Here is a 16202-nt window from a genome sequence, read left to right as displayed (position 1 = left end):
GAGTGCACACAGCCTGTATGAACAAGCAGCACACTGGGACTGGTGGCAGGTGGGGGCTGCAGAGCTGCCATCCTGCCTGATGGCACAATTTGGCTCCTGTACACGCTGCCCCCCTAACTGGCACCAGTGCCCATGACCAAAATAAAAACACAGGAACAGGCAGCTTAAAAGATGGGCAAAAATCATGTTTGCATGGCTACATATCCAGCCTACATCCGAGGGATGTGTAAAAGACAGTGCTTCATTTCTCTGCTGTGAAGTGGGCAGGTGGGCCTTCACTTATGGAAATCTCTTCAGGTGTCACTAAGCTATTTTGTGTGACAAACCTGGCCGGTGAGCTGCTAGAAATGACGTGAAACTTCACAGATGTAAATGCACGGTCAGAGTAACAACTGTGCACACCAACAGACCTACCAAATACAAAGAAGGCATGATGGGCCCCTCCAGCAGCCTGTGGACTACTAGCGTGGTAGCAAAGAGGGCCCAGCTGACACCCTCTGGATTCCCTAAGGCAGCAGATTTGAAGAGGAGCTTGCATCTGTTCAAAGACTTTCAACTACCATCTCATAACCAACCCATAAGAGGACCCATCAAGATAACTTTTTAATAACAAATAAAAACAAACCCGGCCCACAGGCCCCTCCTGCCAACTTTCTCCCTGGTGCTAGGGTAGAATTCACCAGGCTCATTCACTGAACTATGTCAGGACCAGGCAGCAGACCTACAAAGTGCCACCTTGCCAGGACACATTGTCCCTCTACAACGGCTAGATTATGGTATGCAGGGTATAGGTTCTCTGAATTGAGATTTTGTACTGTCAGAATATATCACACTCCAGGAGTATGAAAGGCAGCTTGCAATTGGTCTTAAGTAACGTGTTTGTGTGAACATTTATCCAATCCTCCACTCACAACAAAATGTGAAAGTACATCCTTAGTAAAGTGTGGATGGTGATTTGGAGAAAAAAAAATATTTATGGAATATTTTATCATTTTAATCAACACAAAAAAAAAATAAAAAGGGGAAGTGCTATTTTACCAAAACACATCTATGTACCTGCTGCTTAGGCAAATCTGTCTTTTCAGCCTTTTCTCCTCCTTCTTTGCTGAGTGTCTTGCTGAGGTTTGACACCCATTTCAGCAAATCCCCAGCTTTCTCAACATGTTCCTTCTTTTCTTCTTCCATTGACTTCTGACAAGCACCACGAATTGTAAAAAAAACATGTAAATGCAAATTGTTGGAATATTTAACATTCACATCCATAGAAACACAATTCTACCACAATGGCAGTATCATCACATAACCGTAAAGCAATTTCTTTTTATTTATCACCATATGCATTATGCAACACTTTGATGTAAGAACAAAAATGACACATAATTATACACATTAAGAGAATAATTCCTCAAAAGATTTGTAATTATGATTATGGTGCTTAATCACATACATGTACATTCATTATAAAATGATTGATATGTAAAAAAGAAGTATAGCTTTCCAGCCATTACTCAGCAGATAAAATCTAAACAACATTTGCACATAAACTATCTTTGAATTGCTGCCTTTGCATTACCCTCAGGTATGGATATCTAAAGCCAACACAGGATACCAGTATTTTATAATCTATGAACACGGATTACTAAATTACAGTTAGGAAGAATACATTGCTTCTATGTCTACAGAAACAAGGACAATAAAAGTAAAATGCTGACACATTTCATCTTTTTCTGCATGGAAAAATACATATATCTTTTAATAGTAACATGACCTGTTAGTAGTTTTAAATTTAGCAGTACTTAGAAAACACATCTAAGCACTTTCATGTAAAAATGAAGTGCTACCACAAATAAAATGAAGACCTTGAAGAAGTAAAAATGAAGACATTCTATTTCAATGGTATTTTTATTAATCAGATATATAATAGTAATTAATTTCCCTAATAAAGTTTTGAAAAAACGTATCAAAAAAGTTACCTTAAGTGTGAAAAAAACTGTATATGCAATTTTGTGATGTGAGTAGCCTTTTAAAATGTATGAAATACTATCATGGGAAAAGCTACTTATGCATTAAGTGCTTACTCTACTGCAGATTTAGCCCTTCTATAGTATTTTTTCACCTTTGTACAATAAATTATATTTGGAAAGTGATTTTTAATATTAAATGAAGTAAGTGCATTGTATGAAATACTGCACTGTCTTCATTCACAAAATGGGAAATCTCTTTCAGTTTTTAATATAAAAATCTGATTCTCGTCTCACTTAAATGTACGTATTTCACACTCATGTTAACTCCACCAACCTCAGTATAACTTCTGTTTTATAATACCTACATGTACGTTATGTCAGATATGGCCTTTAGGTAAACACTGAACACAGTCTGCAATTCAAAATTATGAGTTTACCTAAATTTACCTAAAAAAATAAACTTTATGAAAAGTAATAGCTACTTACAGGTTACTGGTTTATACTAATTAGTGGCTTATACTAATTAGTTTTAAAGCAACTCATGACTACATTAGACAATACCATCTATAACTTTTCATAAAAGTAGTCATAGATCTTTTCCTTGACTTGAATTGACTTTAAGTCAGACCCCAAACGACTACTAACATCTTGTTCCATTACGAAGCATAATATAGACTAGAAATGCCTGTTTTCATGGGTTGAGCAGCTTCTAATAATCGTAGTCCAGTGTGGCAATCAAAAACAGCTCTCTCCAGAGCTTCTTTGTAGGTTAACTTCTTCTTTGTTTTGGGGCATGTTATAACTTTAACATACAATTTTTCATCTTTCATCTTCGTAGCTGTGACAGCATCAATAACACCACTCTTAATTGCATCTTCCATTGTTAATCTGGAGTGAGATTTTGGATCTATCAACCCACCAGTCAGGTACTGATACTCCAGGCAGCGCATACCCATTTCCTTGTCTAGGGCATTTACACTCATAGCTTCCACACCTGACATAACTGTATTCCTTACGGGGTGAATGATCCCAGTAAAGATTAGTTCACATTGCTGAATTTGCTTGGCACAACCATCATCAATTAACTCCCTTTGCAAAGCTTCTGAAACACTGTACTTTTTCCCAGTAAATGGATCGATTATGCCTCCTGTACTAACCTGAGCCTCAAGACACCGGAGGGCAGTAACTCTATCTACCAGGTTTTTGCGCGAGGCTTTTAAAACTGGAATTCTTTCATTGGTTTCAGAAAGCCAAAATCCTGCAATAGGACTCTTTAAATCTTTATTTGGTTGTGAACTGGTAAGTAAAATATCTCCAAACTCATTAATTGTGATTAAACCTTCCTTATATTTATTGACTACTGCTCTGTCAATTCTACCCTGATTTAAGGTCTCCTCGATATTAAACTGTACACCAGTTTTAAGATCAGTAAGCAAAAGAAAAGAATTCCCATCTGAGTCAAAACATGTAGACTCCTTCCAATCAAATTCCTGTTTTGAAAGCTCAAGATATGTAGCTTTATCAACACATTTTTTCTGATAAGCCTCATAAGAAGTCATTTCAGCTCCTGTTTTGAGGTCTATTACAGAAATTTTATGACTTTTCTCTGCAGATGGGCTGCTTATTTTCCTTTCACCAACTGGAAGCAGAAAACATTTACTGCTTACACTGAACAAACACATTTTCAGCAAATCACAGTAGTATATAGCTTTCCTGTTATTTGGATTGTGAAAGCATTTTGCATTACTAGAGGGCTCATGCAAAAACTTTAAAATTGTGTTACTAAGCAAGCCAAGCTGCACCGCAGTTTCTGGAGGTACACGAACACTTCTTATGGGATCAATGACACCCCCACTTGCAATTTGAGCTTCAAGGATATTTTTACCTTTTTGTCTGTCTAGAAGTCGAGCTTCCATAGCCTGATACACAGATAGCACTTTACCAGAACAGCAATAACCCAGAACAGCTTTCTCTGCCTCATGCAATCTACTCTTGAATTCATTATCTGCCAGCCCCATACCAACTGAATCATCAACAGAGAATTTCTGACCTGTCGTAGGATCAATGATGAAACCAGTAGCTGCTTGGGCCTCTAAAAATGCTAATGCCAACACTTTCCCTATGATTCTTTTCTTTACCGCTGAAGCAAAAGAGATTATTTCTTTGCTGGATTCAAGGTACAGCCCAGCTATAGCTGTAGGTTTAGTTAAAAATTTTTCAAGACTTTTCTGAACCTCACTAATAGTTTTCTGCCCAGAACGGAGCTCCTCAATTGTAAGCCTGTCTAAAAGTTTAACTTCGGCCAACTGTCTGGCAGTCACATCATGTCGGAGACCTTGAAATTTAATATCATCGTATTCCTCTGTAAAATATTCCAACTGAGTATCATCAGCAGTTCTCAAAATCTCTTCCCCTAAGAAAGAATTCATCTTTGCAAAGTCGTCTCTCCTAAACCCTTCAGATGTTTTGTATCCCTCAAACATTCTGTCTTCATTACCAAAAGTCTTGTCATTTTCTTGTTTTAATGTTGTAACTTCAACATGCATGTCATACTGCTTGTTCTTCACTATCTGTAAATAGGAATTTTGCACAGTGAGAAACAGATCTGCAGAACTATGCTGTACATAATTCACTCCTAAATCCACCACCAGAGCAACAAAAGGGAGAGCTTGAGCATGTTGGAAAGGGGAGCTGCTATTAGCATTGGACAGCACAGAAATATAGGTAGCTGGAGTTTTAAAATGCATTCACCATTTCAAATATTTATTCAACAACAAGAATAGGAGTAGACTAAGCAACACTTGTTACTATGTGACCTTACCACAATTAATCAAAGCTCATTTTGACCAGTAATGATAGAACGGTGTATGTGAATTTCTATTTCCAACAAGACATGAAAAATAAAGTGTTTCATAGATATCAACGAGCCTGCCACAAAGATTTAATGAAAAGCTTGTGTAATGTGAAAATGAAGGGGTCCCCTTCACCAAGGTAAGAACATATGAAACATGAAAGAGAATACAGAACAGTGTAAAGCGTAACTAAAAAAATGAAATAGAGTAGTAAAAAACAGTATTAGGAAGGCAAACCCTCACAAAATGTAGTGTATACCTCCAAGGGATGCAGTTTTACTAATCCTAATTCATGTTTCATGTCTTCTCCAGGCCTAATAGTTTGTCTGGAACTGTGTAGGTTCCTGTTTCTTAATTTGTCTCTTTCAGATGTTCCACTGATTTCGCTTGCTTTATCAAAAGTTATCTGGAACTGCGTACTCGTCTGAGAAACAAACTCTGTAAAAGACTGTGGGTTTCCATCTTCTAGTGATTGGTTTATTCTCGACATCTGGAACTGCACCTCCTTTGGTATCGTATCATCAGCACTCACATACAGTGTATTTTCTTCTATTTGACCAGTCGTAAAGCCTGACCTCTCCTGTTTCTGCCTGAACAAAGGTGAGTGAGGTTTTGCATGTGGAAGAAGTTGTTCAAATTCTCTAGCTGAGGTGTCATTCAAATAATTCCCTCTTCTCTCACAGCTCAAGTTAAATCCACAATCTTTGAATTTATTATTTTGCTGAACTTCATTCTGAAACAAAAGAAATCTGTGTTCACTCTCCTTGACCTGCAAGTCCATTTTCTGTTTCAAGCCCTCAACCAAGCGCTTCTGCACTTCCAACTCTTCCTCAAGTTTCCTGCACTTCTGGTGATAGTCCATTTCAGCATGCTTCCCTTGCTGCAGTTGCTCATGACATTTTTTAAGCCTTTCTTGCAGATCTTCAATCTGTTTTTTGTACAACATGATGTTTTCCTCAGCCATATGCTTTTCCTGCTGAAGAGCAACACACTCTAGTTTTATGCCAGAAATATCCTTTTCTGTGTTGCTATGAGATTCCAGTAATTTTTCCACTTTTTTCCTAAATTCCTCTGCAGAGTGTTTAAACTTGATTGATTCTTCCTGAAACAGAATCATTTTCTTGCGTGCCATTTGTTCATCCAGAGTCTTCTGGTGGAGTTCATCCTGTAATTTTTTTAATTTACTACTTAGTTCTTGTATATGAACTTCCTGTAGTTGTATTTTCTGTTCACTCATTTTCTTTTCTGTAGTTAGAGCACACATTTGGGCATTCAGATTTTTAATCTCCAGGTCAATGGTTAGGGTGGAAGCACTTTGTTTATCACATTTTTGTTTATACTCACTAGCTAAATCTTTTGTTTTTGCTAGATCATCTTCTAGACTTTTGATTTTACATAGGAATTCTTGCTCCATTATTGTTTGCTTGTGCAATTGTTCATTTGTTGTACGCAGTTGCTCTTTGAAACCATCTGCTAGGCTTTTTAATGCCTCATTTTTCCTCTGAATACTTTGTTTTTCCAAAGTCATCTTCTCCGACTCAGACTGAATTTGCTTCATTAGTAGTTTTGTTTCAGTGTTCCATTTATTAAGGTCCTCTATCTTTCGTTTCAATGTTTCTGACACATGATTACTTTTGGCTAATTCATTCTTCAGCATCTGGATTTCATGCTGGTACTCTTTTTCTACTTTTGTTTTTTGAAGCAATTCTTCCTGTATTTTCTTATATTTGTCCTGAAGATTACTTGCTTCTCCTTTGCACGACTGTGTTCTGTGCTCAGCTGCCAGCTTCTCTTTTTGAAGAGAACTGATTTGTGAATTTAAATGTTTGATAGTGATTTCAGTTTTTGCCTGTGATCTAGTTAATTCCTCTACTTCTCTTTTTAGATGTGCCTTTTCCTGATGAACAGATTTCAGCTCCTCCTGATAATTCATCTTAATTTTCTTAAGATCTATAGCTTCCTGCATCACCTCTTCAGCTTTACCTGTAGTTCTATGTAATTGTTTGTCCAGTTCTTTCAACTGTTGCAAATATCCCTGCTCTACTTGGTCTTTTTCCTCCAACTTAATTTTTAGGCATTTAAGTTCACTATTGACTTCATCTAATTTTTCTTTTAATAAACGAGACTTTTCTTCTGTTGATGATTTTTGAAGCTCAATTTCATTCAGTTCATATTTGAGGTCTTTAATAGTTTTATCAGCTTTCTTGTTAGCAAGATTTAGTTCATCCACCTTCTGCTTTAGTTCTTCTACAATTTTTGCTTCTTGTTTCCTCTGGAAACTTGTAATTTCGGAATCAGCCTTACACTGGCTGCTTTGCCCAGCTGTGTAAGTTGCCAGGGAAGTTTCTCTCGTTACAGAGTACCTGCCTTCAACAACCTTCCTTCTGGCTTCAGTTTTCTCTTTTTCTTTCAGCTTTATTTCTGATAGATTCCCTTTACACTCAAGATCTTGCTCCATTTGCTTTATCAGTTTCATAAGTTTCTCTTCTCCTTCTGTTTTTTTCTTCAGCTCCTGCATAAGGGATTTTTTTTGTTGCTCTAAATCATGAAGATTAGTATCCTTTCTTCTCAGATGTTCTTCAAGGTTTCTTCTGGTAAAGGTGCTTTCTTCTATTTGGTTTCGAAAAGCTCGGAGGTTTTCTTCCAGTATACTTCTTTGAGTCTCTGCCTGAAAAACAAGCTGCCTTACACACTCCAACTCCTGCTTTGCATCTGCTTTCTCTTTCTCAGTGCTCTCTAGATCTAAACGACACTGCTTTGCCTCTTGCTCAGCCTTGGTCTTCTGAAGACAGATCTCTTCCATATCCCTTTGCTGCTTTTTCCGCTCATTTTCTGCAGCTTCCCTCAATCTGGGGAGCTCCTGCTCCACTTGGAATTTTTGTTTCTTCAGATCCTCCAACATCTCCTCAAGTGCTTTTACCTTTCCCATGAGTTTTCTGTTCTCATTAGTTGTGCTATTTTGCTGTGCCATTAGATCTGAATAAGCCTCACGCACTGATGCCTCCTCCTTCCTTAATATCTGTAGAAAAATACAACAAGTTATAATGTAGTTTTTCTAATACGGCGTGTGAAACATTAGGCTCTTTTAAATGCAAAGTGGAAAATACTTACTCATATTACATGGTACATCCAGAAAGTAGAACGAGCAGTTCCCACCACCATCACCTTCTCTTGAAACAGTAAGCTTCAGGAAGTTACCATTAGCCAAATATGAAACCCTTCATAAAGACATCCACATAACGAAGAAGTCCTGAAGCCTCTCACTTCAGTCAGATGCCTCTTAGTGATTAGCAGAGTCAAACAGCTTGCATACGCTTTTTCTCCAAACAAATATGTAGAGCAAACAGTGAGCCAAACACTATGCACAAGAATTCCCAAGCAGAAAGTACAGCTTTTGGATCAGTACAGCAGGAAACGGAGGAAGCTTTTTATGCTCACAAGCAAAAGTAACTCACAAGAAGTTTGGATATCTCCAAGAAAAGAAACAGCATTTAGAGCTAGAGTCAAGATGCGTCAAGACCACGAAGGGAACTATCCCCCAATACATCTCTGTTCTGTACTGTGCTCCACAGTCTCAACACATCCACTGTCTCAGCTGTTAGGAGCACAGCTGCTCTGCGGTGTAGACAGTTAGAACATAAACATAGTAATTACAAAAACCCTAGTGAAAACCAGATAGTAGTCTCCACATGTTGGCAGCAATGCATAAGAATATAGTTGAAACCATACATACCTCACCTTCATTAGCACAATTAGCACATTAGGTACCTAGTGTGAGCTAACATGAGGTAAGAACACACCCATATTCCTATGATCATACAGACATGGCACGGAAGGAAATTATAGTAACATTTTCAAATAAACTAAATGTTGTAGTTCAAATTTAGCAGATTTACCTTTTTCTTCACATGACACATGAAACTAATTTCCTAAAAGGCTAATGCAAAGGCAGCTTCTTCAATTTCACTCTGTATTTTCCCTGACCCTCCACACGGACAATTTTGAATAAATCCTAGCCAACACAAAATATTTACAGTGATTTCTTATCTGATCTCCTTTTATGCTCTTGTAGGCACTAAACCTAATGCATTATGCTTGAAATGAACTGAAAATATAGATCAGTCCCAAATTAAATCTTGTTAGCTTCCATTATTTCTAACTGGCATGGCTGAGCATCAGCTGGGTGGAGAAGAGGATGACAATTAAATAGTAATATAAAACATGGATAAATTTATGAAAACTAAAAAAAAAAAAAAATCAAAATGCACAGTAATTAGTATATCATTAGTATATTCATTGTTTAAATTATATTGAATCAACTTTAAATCACTTGACCTTGACTTATTTTGAAATTCAAATGTTGATTTGGATTGGTTTAGAATCATTCTTGATTTAACTTCTCTGTTTGCATTGCATAACAACTCTGGTACCTCAGTTATAGTTGTGCTCCTTTTATCTTCATTACCACTGTCTTTTATCTTTGTCTCCTTTCTTCTTTCAAGTGAGTCTTTGTTTCCTGTGTTTTCACAGAATGTTTTCTGTAGTTCAGTGGTTTTTCCAAGTACCTTTGTGCTATGACCTTTATCCTTACTGTCCAATTCTGCTACTAGCAATAAATCTTCACCTTTCTGATCCTGTTCTAACTTGTCCTCTCCACTCAGTTTCTTCCTGCTTATATTTATATTGTCCAAATGACAAATTTTACCCTGTGATATTTTTCTCTCACTTACTTCCTCCTCGTGACTCAAAACCTTTTTTGCTAATCCATGTTCTGAAAATGGAAAATGATTATCTCCTCCAGAAATCGTTTCTGAGAGGAAATTTAAATCACCTGCATTTCTCAACAATTCTGTACTGAATCTTGGATCACTCTCCACTGGTTTATTAGATTGAGAGACTTCTGTTGAATGCTGATCCTCCAAAATATTTCCTGAAGAAAAAGGCAAAATTTCTTGTGTTGTACTCCTGGCTTCATTTTGATTTAGATTTGATTTTTCTAGAGTTTCGTTTTGGTTTATGAAGTAACTTTTACCCAGAGATGTTCTGTGCAGTTCCTTTGCGTCCCTTTCAACACTACCAGAAATACCTGGATTACTCACAGACTGCAGACTTAATTTCATTTTTTCACTTCCATTGCGCACTCCCAGTTCTCTGAAAGTAGATGCAACTTTCTCTAAAGGTACTGCATCCCCTAGACCTGATAAAGAGTCACCTTCTTCACCACATACTTGAAACTCTTTACCTTCAGAGTTCATGGTATTGTTGCTACTACTTTCTGTAAAGCAATGTTCTTTAGTCTGACATTCAGAAAATGTTTCTGCTGAAAAATGTTGCTGTTTGTGAGGGCTGATACTCTGGGCATGCTCTCCATTTTTTGTAATAACTTCATCTTTCTTCATTGTTAGCTCAAAATTAGTTTCTGATTGCATCTCATATCCTTCCTTTGCTGGAACACTGCTCCCCGCCTTTCTTGAATAACTTTTTTCTTTATTTTCATGTATTATTTCCACTTTAGATAATTTTTTTGACACTCCCTCTATTTTTTGTCTCTCTCCATTAACAACTTGCTGACTTAACCTTTCACCAGGATAATTATTCGCACTCACAGAGATCTCAGCTGAAACAAAGGAATCTTTTCTATCATTTTTGTCTTCTTTACTTTGATTATCAAAAAACATTACATTATCTTGCTCTGTACGTGGCTTATTTTCCCTGTTGCCACTACTGCTACTTTCTTGATCATTGAGATTTACAACTTTTTTTAACGTTCTATCACCTTCGGTTTTGTCATCTCTGTGTAATTTTCTTCTGTGAATTTCCAGTGTATTTTCTGTTTGCTTAGCTTTATCCGAAGAGTTATCTTTTTGCATATGTTCCACATCCATCATGCTTTCATTAGGTGCATTTTCCTCTCTGAATTCAACTGCTTCATTACATGCCAACCGTTCAAAGACTTCAGTTGACTTCACAGGCTGCTGGAGTTCACTGTCATCTGGTAAGCTCTGAGCATGACAGTAACATGGATTAAACAGAGATATCATGGAAAGGATCTTAGTTTTCTTTATTCTGTGCATTCTTAATGCCATTACCGAGAGTTAAGAAGAAAGACTGTCATGAAAGAAAATCTTGCAACAACCACAGATTTCAGAGGTCTGATCCAAGCAAAACATACTATTATTCCTCTTTTGAAACTGATTTAGGTTATCTTCGAAGAAGCTATCAGAAATTTAGAAGAATTCAGGAGCAGGACAGGGTTTGGATGGAGAGTGTTTGATTTCCAAAAGAAAAAAAAAAAAAGCAGTCCTGGGGATTCAGAGCAGATGGAGACTCAGAAGGGTTTAAAAGATTCCATTTGTTCTTGAGGAACATGAAGCCTTTCAGCATTCACAGGATTCTTGGTCCCCATTTCAATTCTTGTTCTTTGTTTCAGTTTTTATCCATTATAAAGTTAGTAGTGTTAGTTAGACTAAATAGTCAGTTATAGTGGCTGCCTATCAAGAAGCTTATCTATTTCCATTTGCATGCGCCACCACTTTAATGATGTACAAAGATGCATTCTCTTAGCATTAACAGTTTGTTCAAAGGTATCCAAAAGCCAGAAAGGCAATAAAAACAAAGCCAGCACTAGAATTACATAAAATTCCTTTAAGAACTCTGTGTTTTTTTTTCTGTAACAACATTAAAATTTATACTTTTGAATGTTTTCCAATTTTATGTAAGTTACACAGGACCGAATTTAATAAGGGCACAATTAAGTATAGGAGTATAACTTGGGCTTCTTTTTCAGAGATCTGTAGTGTATAGATTATATTAAAACACTGTAGTCCTTAAGGGAGTAAATTACTTTCCGAGAGAAACATGTTTGTGAAGAAAGTGAAAATACTGATTTTTTTTCTCAGTTATTTGGAATGGTATTTCTGCAGCAAGAATGTATTCTGAGTAACTTAGCTGTTTAATTTCAGTAACCTACACTTGCTAATAAGATTCAACACTAAACAAGAATAAAATTCTATTTGACCCTAAGGAATCAATACGGTAGAAAGGAAGAAGGAAAAAAATCTAAACATGTCAAAAATAATTAAGAAATCTGAGAGGACACGGCATCTCCCTGTTTAATGGGCTCCTTTATATATTGTAAGTGGATTGCATACTCAGCTTAATGTCTGCATATATCCCAAAGATCGAGCCCTAAAATACTGCAGTATTAAAATGTACTGTATGTAACTGCATCTCCAGCAAAAATTAGTAAGCCATATGATCCTTCCAGCTGGAAGAACTGGTAAAATGTATGGATGATACGGTTTTGCTTATCTGAATGTTGTAATCTGATACTCCTACATTACTGTATAGAACACAGTATATAAGGAATTTGGTCTTTTGTATCTGCTGCTAACTTTGTGAATATTTCCAGCAGATAGATTGCTCTTCATTTGCTTAGCTGTTCTTTTTGTTTGGTTGTCTTTTAGCAGATGACCTACCTCTTCCTCTTCCAGTCTTTTCAGAGAATCACCTGCAAACTTTATGTACTGCGTCATCAGGGTCACTAAGGCAGTGTAACGAGTCCGTAAATCCATGAACTGCAGAGAAACAAAACGGAAGGGCGGCAAAAGTGAAACATTAACACTGAATGCCACATAATGTAAAAAGATAACTGCCTAGAATTTACCTTCTAAGAAGTGATAAATACTTTTCTAGAACCTATCCTGACTTTGATTCCAATTTCATTTTACTCATTAACAAATCCTAAATTCCATTCTTTTGTTTACTCAGTTTAAAGCAAAGATGCGTAAAGTTTTCCTATCATAAGAAATTTGTTTACTTCTTGAATAATGAAGTCTGATGAGCTTTGCATTCTTCGACGTTTCACTGGAGATTTTTGTTGGGAGTCAACCATAGCCCTGTATGTCATAGTCTGCAACTCGTAGTCCTATAAAAAACATAAAACACACAAAATGGTCAGCATTCCATATGATACTGACACTAATAAAAGGATTTTAAGTATACCAGTATTTATTACCTTCACAGCAGCTGAGTACTGTTCTGCATATTTCTGGCATTCATCTATTTTGCTTTGTTTCATCTCAATCTCAGAAACCAGCATCTGTAAAATATGAATATACATCTTCATCTTAAAAAGTGATTCTTTTCTTATGGCTGCTGTTATTAGCATTTCTATTTTATCTAACAACATCAAATTACATAATACACACATTTCCACATGTGTACAAGCAATTGTAAGCTCAAGCCCATTTCCTAGTTTTGTTTGGTTTACAGTACAAAATAAGTGGAAAAAATCCTGCCAGGCTTAATACCTGGTGATCAAAGCTCTAAAAGAAATTAGGGTTATACCACTTTACCCATATAATGTGTTACATGAAAATATTTTGTTATATAAATGCATTATTGTTATAAATACATTTCTGTGTCCATAATTACCAAGAGTAGCACTAAATAAAAAAATGAGGTGGTAAGTCAAAAATTTTAGGCACTCTCTAAGGTTTTATGTTTGCAAATCTGAGGACCAAAACTGGTCTATACAATAGTAATAAATACTGAGTGATATATTAAAAATGTTAGCTGCACCGTGAACATAAAAATATAAAAGCTGATGATGATTTGGATTTTTACAATAAAGGCTGAGAATTTCAAGCACCTCATTTCAAGAAATAAGACTGACATCATTGGGTTCAACTGATACCTTAATCTCCAGTCATCAAAGCAGAAAATTCCTACAATGAGATCCCTTCCATACCTTATGTTGGTTCAGCTGTTTAGCCAGTGCTTTGCTATTTTCAGGATGAATTTCTTGAATCTTTCGCTGAGTATCTTCCACTTGTTGAATCCAAGTGTCCAATGAATTGTAAGTATCTTTGTAGTACTTCAGAGATTTATTAATACTTTCTAAGTCACGCAACCTGATTTTATGTTAGAAAATATGCCAAAGGAGTAAAAGTGAATATAATGATAAAAAGTACAACACTAAACTAAATACAACTTTCAAGGTTTTGGATGTCTTAGTTCTGCTAAGCTAAGTATATTACAGCATACTAGCATACTATAAACATCGTAAAATAGCATTAACTGAACAGTAAATTAGCTTCTCAAACACTAAGATCCCCAGCTTGATGAAGCCTTTTCATTTGTCATAAACAACACCCAAGAGAGATCCTACTACAGAAAAAAAACTGTGCATATATCCCTCATTAGTGAGCTAAATTGCTTCAAACTCTGTGAGCACAGGAATCCCCAGGCACGCTGTAAGACGAAGGTCTCTGCAACAGTAATTAATTCTATGGAGTCACAGAATTTCAGATGTGACTTATGTGAATTAATAAGGCAAAAAGCAGAGCTGCAGTTATGTAGCAGTTCACCATACCCCATGCCTCCCACAAAACAACAGCAGTTACACTTGCTATGCTAAAGCAAGTGATTCTGTTGACCATTAAAAAGTCCCTTTTAAAATTATGTTTTTAACCTGAAAAAAAGTACTATGTATTTCTTGAAAGTGGTTTCCATACTGATGAGAATAGTTTCATGGCTCTTATACCGTTACTTCAAGTATCATATGAATACGACTCATCCAAAACACTGCATAATTACAGATAAGCTTACTCAATCGTGAATAAATACTGTGAATTGTGAATTGTCTGATTGTGAATAAATACTTTGAATTGCACTAGTGTTGTTCTCAAGATGCCAAAAGGAGAGTAAAAAAGAGCAAGCAAAGGATATACAAGTTGTCAGGTTTCATACTTGAGCATAGTTTTACGCCAATAACTATGAAAGTAAGAAGGGATCGTGGTAACTGCAGCCAATATTTGTATATGCTTTCCATATAATGATCATCAGTGTCAAGCTGTTAGGAAGCAGCAGAGTGAACATTTGCAGAAAGCAGTTTGTTTACAGCTACATGCTGCAACCACCACAATCTGTCCTATTTACTCCAGAAGTCACTTTGTATTAACAGCAACTTTTCAGTGTGTTCTATTCAGAACACAGAGCTGTAAGGAGATCATTTGGTTCGTGTTTGCCCTATGAGGAAATAAGGACACTTCCATACCTCATAAAACTATTGTTTTATCATTTAAATTCTGCCACACTATCAGATGATGAATCATCCGAGTTGATTTAAAGCTAGCCATTCTCCAGTCAGCTCTAAATTAGCCAGCTTTTGCCCATCTGCCTTTTACTTCTGGTGATGTTAAACAGAGCCAACTAAGTTAGTTAATTGCAAGCAAATAACTTCGATATTACACCTGAGTGGATACTCATCCCTTAGAAAAGGAGAAAAAAATGTGAAAGGTTGTTGTGTGAAACCTTACATAAACAGCACTGTATTTGATGTATTTGAAGTAGATTTTAGGAAATAAATTCGGACTCTGTATTAGAGACTTCCTTAACTTCTCCATACTACAAAGGAAACAACACTAAATAGATGTATGGACATCTCCTTCAAAATTATTGACAGCTGTGTTCTGTGATATCTGTAAATCTGTAAAGGCATGTGCATTTGAGTAACACTCTCCAATATAGTCACAACAATAATGCTGAAAGGCTTAAATTAGAGCAACATTGCAATTGCATATGGAGACGGCATGAAACCAGTTGCACACCAAAAGAAAATACTGGCACTTCACCAGAAGTTTTTAATCTGGTAGCTACTGCAACAAAATTATCACATAAGTCAGTAGAAGCTAAGGACTTCCAGACTTAGCATGTCAGCCATTAAAAGCAAGCAAACACAAAGCCAGTCGTAACTGATCAACCAGCTCATGAGTTTTGCCTGTCAGAACAAATTATGTGCAGAAACAGATGGCATTTCCATAGGACAGCAAGCCATTTCTGTAGGCTCTTTTTGGAAAGTAAAAGGACAGTTTCTCTCTACTGTCTCAGTAAGTTGTTAGAAACAAAATAAAGCTTCTCTATTTTGTTAATCTTTTGGTGCACAACAGGCAGAGACAGTCCCTGGGGAAATGACAGGCAACAATGTCAGCAGCACAGAAAAGATAAGAATCCCTGATCTTAGCGCATTTAGGAAATAGCTCATTAACATTCATTCTTGATTATGTTTCTCAGAAACAACAAGAACATCAAAAAACGCAAACAGATTATAAGAAAAAGTTATACAAACCTATTCTCAATTTGAGAATGAATGTTTTGCCACCTCTCAGCTAACTGATCAACTTTTTCTTTATGCCAGTCGAAGTCAAGATCACGCTCCTTGTGCATTTTGAACATCTGATCACTGATCATCTTTGCCTTCTGCAGCTCATCCTCTAAGGCATGGAACACTTCTCTTTTCTCATCTACTTCAGATCTCCATTGCTAGTGTATGATAAATTAAATATTTTAAATAATTCCTCAATTATGACACTACTTATAAATG

General features: G+C 36.4%; 2 protein-coding genes across 41 annotated transcripts in view; both read right to left on the bottom strand.

Moving 5' to 3' along the window:
* Positions 1-16202, bottom strand: part of DST (dystonin) — a 300235-nt gene that overhangs the window by 115354 nt on the left and 168679 nt on the right. For 22 of the 40 annotated variants that reach the window (XM_084516227.1, XM_084516265.1, XM_084516238.1 and 19 more), the window contains 7 exons: positions 15948-16141; positions 13569-13731; positions 12834-12917; positions 12636-12743; positions 12295-12393; positions 5076-7835; positions 1057-1191 (listed from right to left, as the gene is read on the bottom strand). In XM_084516227.1, the coding sequence (XP_084372353.1) occupies positions 1057-1191; positions 5076-7835; positions 12295-12393; positions 12636-12743; positions 12834-12917; positions 13569-13731; positions 15948-16141 (3543 nt within the window). Of the gene's footprint in view, positions 1-1056; positions 1192-5075; positions 7836-7927; positions 8088-9246; positions 10819-12294; positions 12394-12635; positions 12744-12833; positions 12918-13568; positions 13732-15947; positions 16142-16202 lie in introns of those variants that run through there. The other 18 variants (XM_084516241.1, XM_084516242.1, XM_084516255.1 and 15 more) reach the window with 3 other exon arrangements.
* Positions 1169-5068, bottom strand: LOC311435361 (desmoplakin-like). Its single transcript, XM_084516267.1, has one exon. It carries the CDS (start codon positions 4709-4711, stop codon positions 2621-2623), a length of 2091 nt encoding a protein of 696 aa, XP_084372393.1. The 5' UTR covers positions 4712-5068; the 3' UTR covers positions 1169-2620.

This window comes from Aythya ferina, assembly GCF_964211825.1.
Source record: "Aythya ferina genome assembly, chromosome: 3".
NCBI classification, from domain to species: domain Eukaryota; kingdom Metazoa; phylum Chordata; class Aves; order Anseriformes; family Anatidae; genus Aythya; species Aythya ferina.
Note: the sequence above shows the minus strand (reverse complement) of the source record. Positions and strands in the feature narration are given on the sequence as shown.